Source organism: Sminthopsis crassicaudata, chromosome 1 (assembly GCF_048593235.1).
Source record: "Sminthopsis crassicaudata isolate SCR6 chromosome 1, ASM4859323v1, whole genome shotgun sequence".
Taxonomy (NCBI): domain Eukaryota; kingdom Metazoa; phylum Chordata; class Mammalia; order Dasyuromorphia; family Dasyuridae; genus Sminthopsis; species Sminthopsis crassicaudata.
Window position 1 is genome coordinate 49,467,897 of NC_133617.1, and position 8,554 is coordinate 49,476,450.

The 8,554-nt window shown below is 46.6% G+C and overlaps 1 protein-coding gene across 1 annotated transcript; it reads left to right on the top strand.

Moving 5' to 3' along the window:
- The first annotated feature begins 372 nt into the window (after positions 1-372).
- Positions 373-8,274, top strand: CIMAP1D (CIMAP1 family member D). The gene is made up of 4 exons (XM_074272172.1): positions 373-502; positions 980-1,087; positions 4,953-5,066; positions 7,650-8,274. The coding sequence occupies exons 1-4, from the start codon at positions 373-375 to the stop codon at positions 8,135-8,137; spliced, it is 840 nt and encodes a 279-aa protein (XP_074128273.1). The 3' UTR covers positions 8,138-8,274.
- Positions 8,275-8,554: the final 280 nt, after the last annotated feature.

The following is an 8,554-nucleotide window of genomic DNA, read 5'->3' on the forward strand; positions in this document are numbered from 1 at the left end:
ATCGGATCCTTCAGCCCCCCTTCTCTCCCTCCTGGAGGGAACAGACACTCCTGGGGGACAAGGAGCTCCCTGTGTGGTCCCCTCCCTTTGCTAATAGCAGATTTGGGGCTGCAGGTGGGGATGGGAGGTGGCAGCAGAGGGAGCAAAGCAGGGATCAGCTTACTGCTAGTCATTGCCTGAGTGGGAATCTTGTTCCAGTAGAACCTAGGGCAGTGTGACAGACACGGGCAGGCTTTCGGGGTGGATGGTTGGACTTAGCTCCGGCCCCCTCCCCTTTCCCTGCCCCCCTCCAGCCTTTACCACCCTGGACCAGTGGGTTTGGAGCCCAGCTCCCTCCCTGATTCTCTTCATCCCTAGGGGATTGCCTCTACCATGGGCACCCTGACCTGCGGACCCCCTCCGCCCCGTCTGCCTGGTGCTCTTTTAGCCCGAAGGGCCACCGTGTGTCAGGAGGCTGAGAAAGGCCAGAAGAAGACATCGGGGATCACTATGTGTGAGACCGGTACGTGGGCCCTCTAGCTGCTTTAGCCCTTCAGTAGGTGAGGAAAGGGGGTAGACAAGAGATCCCGACGCCCAGAATGGATTAAACCCTCTTGGGTTCCCATGACTGAGTCCCAGAAGATGTCACCATCCCCTTAATCTGACAGCTCCCCTGGGTGAAAAGGGACTCCCCAGGCCGCGTCTCCCTAAGTGTCTGGCTGGCTCCTCCTAAGGGGTCCTAACGGTGTTGATAAGTGGGAGGGGAGGAACAGGAAGGATGAAGGGGAAGAGGAGTGAGCAGGAAATGTCTGAGATTTTCAAAATCCTTTCACTCCCTCCCCTTTCCCCAAAGCTGACCTACGAGGAACAAGCCAAGTAAGGGCTAACAAAATGGGGGGCCTCGCGGGTGGGCGGGCTATGGTGGCTCCCACCTGGGGCTGAGCCCCACCTTCTCGGGGCTTTTGGAATCGAATTGAGGGGCCCCTTCACGGGGTTGTAGGTCCGGGTCCCGACCTGTTCTGGCTTCCCTCGACCGTGGGCTATATCAGCCATGACTTCACCAAGAAGGCTAGTCCTGCGTACTCCCTCCTCAGCAGGCCCTGCGACGGTAAGGAGGGGACAGAGAAGCTACCGGAGAGAGGAGAGATTCGGGTAGTGGGAAGGGAGAGAGCTGAGGAGGGATTCAAGAATGGGCAGTGAAGGGGGGGGGAGTGCGGACAGAGAGAAAGAGGAGCCCACAAACACCAGTGAGAGAAGAAGGGAAGAGCCACGTAAGGAGAGAGGAGGGAAGAGAGGTCAGACGAGGGGAAAGAACAGGGGAAGGAAGGGAAGAAGAAAGGGGGAGGAAAGGGGCTGATAAGATGACAGGCCGGGTCAAGAGATGTAGGGCTAGGAAGGAGGAGGTTTTCTCTTCTCCCTGCGGGCACCCGGCGGGGGCTCCGCCCACTTCTCAGTACACTTGGGGGAGGGGTGCGGGAATGGATCCTGGTTGGCCCAGCCCCTCCGGGGTGCCCACTGAGAGAGGAAGGAGAAGGGGGCAGATTTCTAAAGGGCTTGGACTCTGTGAGAGGGAGGGACCATCCTCTGCTCTGCGGACCCTACGTTTTTATTTTATTTTATTTTTTTAAGAAGAGAGGACTACGGGAATGAGAAGAGCTGGCAGCTCGCCGCTTGTCCGAGGGGCGGGGGTGAGAGGGTGGAAGGAGATTGAGGTGGGCCAGGTCACTCCTGGGCCGGATCTTGCTCACTCTCAGGTCTGCGCTCTTTGTATTGCTCAGATCTGGGGCAGATGTGGTGTGGGGCTCTGGCCGGCCTTCAGGAGTGCTTGAATGCCCTGCTGGGCACAGTCACAGGGCTCCGGGGCCACAGATCCAACTCAATTCTACCCTGCCCGGGCCTCTCAGCTTCTGGGCCCAGCCCAAGCCCAGAGCCCTTTCTCGTCCTTCCCCCTCCTCACTGGGGAGTCGGGCAAACTCTACCGCATATCCCTGTATGCATATCATATACATATAAGCATATGTATGCTTAAGTGTGAATTTCTGTATACACCGCCCAACTACTCCCTCTGCATGCAGAGAGTTAGAGAGAAAGACATAAATTGTTACATTGTGCATGTATGCATTAACCTGTGTATGTGCGCGTATGCATTCATTATTTGTGCCTGTGTATGCACAATGCAATGTGTCTGCATCTCAGAGATATACGTGCATACATGTGTGAGTGTGCATGCATGCATTGGATACTTGGGTCTGTATATGTACAAGGCAATGCTTCATCTGCTTCATGCAAGTCTCTGTATATCTGTACATCCCCCTTAAGTGCACACACATACATGCATGCATTTGTTACTTGTGTTTGTGTATGTATCCCTCTCTGTGTTATATGAACATATGTGTATACATGCATAAGTTTCTTACTTTGTGTACATACGTACCCACATTCGTTATCTGCAGATGCATACATTAATGCATATAACTGCCTCGTGTGTATTTGCAAGCATAGCTGCATGTTTTATCTATGTGTATGTCCATCTGCGTGTTATATGCACACACATGCATACGTTTGTTACTTGTGTTTGTGTACATATGTACACAAGTCATAATTTGTCTGCAGATGCATACATTAATGCATATAACTGCCTCGTGTGTATTTGCAAGCATAGCTGCGTGTTTTATCTATGTGTATGTCCATCTGTGTGTTATATGTGCAAATGACATGTGTGCATCTAGAAAAATCGTCAGAGAAAAACACTGACCTTGGATTTGAAACCTTCAGTCTTTCTTCAGTCTTGGTTACTTCATCTGTGAATTGGAGTCAATCCCTCCTGCCCTATCCCGGCCACACATTGCAAGCACCTAAAACACAACCTAAGCATGACCTTTACATGTTTCTACGTGCTTTGTTCTGTGTACAAAGTTATTTCTGAACATGTGTACATCCATATAGTGCATCTCTATCTAAGTGAGTCTGTCTAGAGACTACAGACCTGGATGTTTTTTGGTGGTGTGTAAATTCCTCTGGTTAGAAACATGGGACATACAGGCTTACTTCATATGGGCGTAAACTGGAATCTGACACTAACATTAACCTAGTATTGCTTTCTGGGCTTGGGAGACAGCGTCATAGAGATGGCAAGGTTTGCCCTTACAGAGTTTGCTTCCGTGTGCACATGAATGTGTGTATAAGATGCAAGTGAACATGCAAACAATGGAAATCATATGTGTAACACTCTTTGCAGACCTGAGAGCGTCATGCACATGTTAACTATTTAATAATGGTTAATAATAATGACTTAAATATTCTATTCTCATCCTTATCATCATCCAATCAGTCAACAAGCATTTATTAAGCAACTGCTGTGTGCCGGGCACTATACTAAGTTCTGAGGATAGCAATAAAAAGTGAAATAAATAGTACCTGCCTCAAAAGAATTTATATCTACTGGGGGATACAGCATGCAGATAGATTTATCATCACCATCATCATCATCTTCATCTTCATCATCATCTCTTGTAGACACAGAGAATCAAAGCTTTAAAAAGTTTTCCTGGAAGCATCTCTGTGAGATAGAAAATGCAAGCATTTCTATCCCTGTTTCATAAGTGGAGAAACTGAGGCTCACGGAAGAACTTAGGCTAAGTTACAAAGCGAGTTAGGGGAAGGACAAGATTGGAACTCAGATCTCCTACCTACAAATTCAGAAATCTCTTCGCTGTCTCTAATAGAAAATGGCTCCTATCCCCACAAAGGTGGCAAGGTGGTACAGCAGATGGTGCATGGGTCTGAGTCTGTCTACTTAGCTCTGGACCTTAGACACAGGTGCCAATAAACAAGCTCCCCAGTCCCTACATACCTCAGTTTTATCCCCTGTAAAATGGGGAATGGGAAAGAATATATGTACATAGTTAAATAAAATAAAGGATAATTATAGCATTTACCTCTCAGGGCTGTGGTGAGAACAAAATGAGATAAAGCTCTTTCAAACTTTAAAGCGCTATATAAATGCTAGCTATTATTATTATTCCCATCTGTCATTTATGACCTTGACCTCTCTGAATCTCAGTTTCCTTTTCTGTAAAATGGATGTGATGACAGGTTCATCTCCTACCCTCATGGGGCTATTGAGAGAAAAATACTTTAGAAACTGGGTGTCTCTCTAGAAGGAGGGACTGCTGTTATTTGGAGGCAGTCTTGGTGTGGGGGGCAGAGGAAGACATTTGGACTGAGGAAGAGTTGGAGAGAAAAGCCTGTATTAACTCAATTCAATTTAATAAGGATCTGTTAAATGGTTTTATGTGCCAGGAACTATACTAGGGGTGTAGCTTAGAATCAGAACAAAACAAAACAAAACAAACAACAACAAAAACCTAAGGAATTGGTTCCTGCTCTCAGGAAGTTTATATTCTACCTGGATCAGGTAGGTAATACATGTACAAAGCTAAGAAAATACAAAGAAAATTCAATGTAAATGTGAAGTAATTGGAATGGGGATGAGATGGAGCATGGTTCATATAAGAAATGGCCCTGGGTGGGAGGAGAGTCTTGCTTCCCTTCTATCAAGTCTGAAGACATATTTGTACATATCTGGCTTTTTGCCTCTCCCATGAGGAGGTAAACATGCTATTTTTTGCTTTTCTGTCTCCAGTTCTTAACATTGTGTTTTGCACATTGTAAATGCTTCTTGACTGACTGAATAGTTTCCTAGGGTAGAGTAAAGAGGGAGAGCTTGTACAAAGGCAAAGAGGTGGTGAGATTTATTTTTACATGAGGAACAACAAGAAGGTCAGATTGTATATGGGATGTACTATGCTTAAGGTGGGTAATTATTAGAAAAACTCCCCAGACTAAGATGAAGCCGAGGACTCCTGGACAGGACAAGGGAAGGCAGGGTAGGACAGAAGGGCTGTTCCAACCAGGAGTTGCCAAGGGGGCTGGTATCTGGGGCCTTGGCCTCTCTCCCCACTTCTCTCCAGCGCCTCGACGAGACTCCAGTCCTGGGCCCTGCTATTTCGTGCAGCCCAACATCACCCGTTTTGGCCGGAGCAGTGCCCCTGCCTACTCCCTGCAGTCCCGCACCAAGCCTAAAGGTAAGTTGCCCAGGCATCTGGATCCCTGTTTTTCCTACACACTTTTGGCAAATTTCTTGGGACCCCCCTTTGCCCAATGTGACTTATAGACAAATAGGTCTGTGTCTGTTGGGCAGGCCATTGTGTTGGGCTGAGTTTAGGTACAGAGATGTCTAAAATTCTTTTGAGGATCTCAATCTAGAAGTGAGATGAGACATCAGCCCAGAAAGGGGTCAAGGGGACAGGGAATCTAGACAGGAATGGAGAGAACCATTTAATCCAGGCTAAAATGATGAGCTAAATCTTCTAAGATACATTTAAATACAAATTCCCATGACTGTTGCTTTACAGCAGTATGTATCCAAAGGTTGTCAGCAGCCAAGTAAACCCAGGAGGGTCTCCACAAGCTGGAAATATCTCTACATATAGGCCTGGGAACCAACTATACTATACATCTGTTGTTCTAGGACTTGCTTAATTAAACTTGGAGCAACTTATCACCAAATTTACTACAGGGTGGTGAGTTTGTCAGCCACCACAGCTTTCCAACTTGTATACATGTCGTGGCCTGCATTAGAGGAGATTGAATCCATAGGGATGAAATTACAATCTTACATGTGGGTAAAAAAAAAAATCAGCATTAAAATGGAGAAACCATAGCCAGATGATGATGTGTCCAAGAGAAGAGGAGGAGATATTTAGGGACCAAGAGTTCAAAATGAGTCAGCAGTGTATGACATGATGATTAAACAAGTTTACCAGCATCATGTCCAGATGGAAAGAATGATGGCTTTACTGGATCTTGTAAGAGCTGGTCAGACCGTTTTAAGAATACCATTTTTATGTGTCATAATTTAAGACTAACATTGACAATCAGAACTAATTGAAGGGAATAAGTTCTGAAAATTCATCTGCATTAATGAAGATTGAATTGGAAAATCTGTTGATGTTTAGCCTAGAGAAGAGACTGAGGAAAGGGAGATATGGTAGCTTGTCTTCAAGGATCTGGAGAGGGAGAGTCATGAGGAAGAGAAATTAGCTGAAAGTGCTTTACCCCAGAACAAAGACATACGACCCAGCTGATGGAAGTTTTATGGAGACATTCCCAAAAACATGTAAGGAAAAAGTTTCGAACAAATGGAACGGGCCACTGAGGAACGCCATTTGCCAGAAATGAAACTAGGGGAAGCTGGATAAATGTTCCTAGGTGGTGGATGCAGGGCAAGGGTCATAAATTTTGTCATCCTTGAATCTGATGAATCCCTTTTCATAATCGAGTTGTTAACCAATAAAAGGAAAGACTAACTTTCAGTTAGAAGTAAGGAAAAGGGGAAGCTAGCTGGAGCAGGTGGACCTGAGTTCAAATCTGGTCTTAGACACGTAACACTTCCTAACTGTGTGACCCTGGGCAAGTCACTTAACCCCAACTGTCTCTGAAAAAAAAAAAGTAAGGAAAAAGTTAAGATGTCCCTTTTTTTTCCCCATCCAAATTCATGATGCCAGATTAAGAACCTTTGAAGGAGAGGGCAGCTAGATGTGGCAGTAGATAGAGATCTAGCCCTGGAGTTAGGAGAACTTAAGTTTAAAAGTGACCGCAGATACTTACTAGCTGTGTGACCCTAGGCAAGTCATTTAACTCCCATTGCCCCCACATCCAAATAAGGACCTTTGATGGAGAAGGAATCCTGTTCAAGTTCAAGCTCAGCTAAATATCCTCTGAGGATATTTCCAACCCTGAGATTCCCAGATGCTATGATACAATCTGGTTGTCATTTGATTCAGCAAATATGGATGCTGTGTCCACTCTGCAGGATCCTTGGGCTTAAGCTGAGGATGCTAGCACTTCACCTCTGCTTACCTTAGTTTCCTTACCTGTAAAACAGTGATAATAATAGCCCCTACCTCACAGAGTTACTGTGAGGATCAAATGAGATAACATGTAAAACACTATGTAAACCTAAAGTGCTATATGCACTGCTATTATTGATTAATTAATTTATCATTATGCCCAAACTAAAAAGGACAATGACCCCAGGAGCCATAATTCTAGATTACAAGGAAAGTAGTGAGAGATTCTAAGGATAGATTCACATTAAAAAGTCCCAAGAATATTTGAAGAAGGAAATGATACTTTCCCCAGGTGATTGTAGAGAAGGTAGTGTCTGAACTGGGTCTGTGTTGGTTCTAGGTAGAGAACACAAAGCATGAAAGAAGTGGGTGGGACAAGGTGAAGAGACAGAGAATTATTTATCAGGATGAAGATCACAAAATCTAGAGCGAAGCCTAAATCTTTTATTTTACAAATGAGGAAACTGAGGCACAGAGAGATTAAGCAATTGCCAAGAGACACACCGCTAGGAAGTGTCTGAGGCAAGGTTCTGAGCCAAGTCTCCTGCTTCCAACATTCTGTCCACTACCCCAATACTGTCTCTCTAACAGAGAGTGCAGAAATGAGAGCAGAGAATATTGGGTGAACTCAGGCTTTTATTATTAAGATAAAGGGTAGAATTTTATCCCAAATCCAGTGGGAGCCTAAACTGAAGGTTTAGCAGGAAGGAGGTGACACAGTTTCTAGGGGTGACTCTAGGCACTTGTATTCCACAGATCTGGAGGTGACGCCTGGTCCTGGAGCCTACAGCCCGGAGAAGGTGCCTCCCATCAATCAACCAAGATCTCCTGCTTATAGCCTGGGCTTGCGCACTCCCCGCTGCCGTCTGGTGAACTCCATCCCGGCCCCCAACAGCTACACCCTGCCTTCTCTGTGGGGCTCCCAGATCTTTACCAAACCCTGCAGTCCAAGCTACTCAGTGTCGGGTCGAACGGCCCAGGCCCGCTTCACTGAGGATCCATCGCAGCTCCCTGGGCCAGGCCAATATGAGTGCACAGACCCAGATGCTTATAGGCAACGCCGGGGGCCTGCCTATACCATGCTGGGCCGCCCCAGTGCTCCTCGCCCCCTCTTCCAGACGCCAGGGCCTGGGGCCCACAACCCTGAGCAAGTCACGGTGCACTGGACCCGGTCACCTGCTTACTCCCTGGGTATTCGCCACTCCAAGTTCATTACCCCTCTGGTCACAAACAGCACAGCTTGAGCATGTCAATCCTCCCTCTCTCTAAGCATGACCTGTATCACTGGGACTGAATCCCTGGGGGTTCAGGGGCCAGGAAATGGAAGGTTCCCCTTCCAAGAAAGGAGGGGAGAGAGAGAAAAGGAGAGAGGGAAGTAGAAAAGGAGAGGAGAGGAGAGGAGAGGAGAGGAGAGAGAGAGAGAGAGAGAGAGAGAGAGAGAGAGAGAGAGAGAGAGAGAGAGAGAGAGAGAGAGAGAGAGAGAGAGAGAGAGAACTTTTGGTAGGGACTGGATGCTTGGTGCCTTCCTATCTCTAGTTTTTCTGTACCTTGCCTCAATTTTTCCATCCGTGAGATATGGGTGAGCTAGACAATATGTCTGCTTCTTCTTTCCCCCAGGGCTTGGAAAGATTAGAAAGGAGTCATGGCCCTCAGTTTCTCTA

Coding starts and splice junctions, on each gene's coding strand:
- CIMAP1D (XM_074272172.1), top strand. CDS start 373: ATGGGCACCCTGACCTGCGGACCCCCTCCGCCCCGTCTGCCTGGTGCT. Junction 503..979: donor GATCACTATGTGTGAGACCG/GTACGTGGGCCC, acceptor ACGGGGTTGTAG/GTCCGGGTCCCGACCTGTTC. Junction 1,088..4,952: donor CCTCAGCAGGCCCTGCGACG/GTAAGGAGGGGA, acceptor ACTTCTCTCCAG/CGCCTCGACGAGACTCCAGT.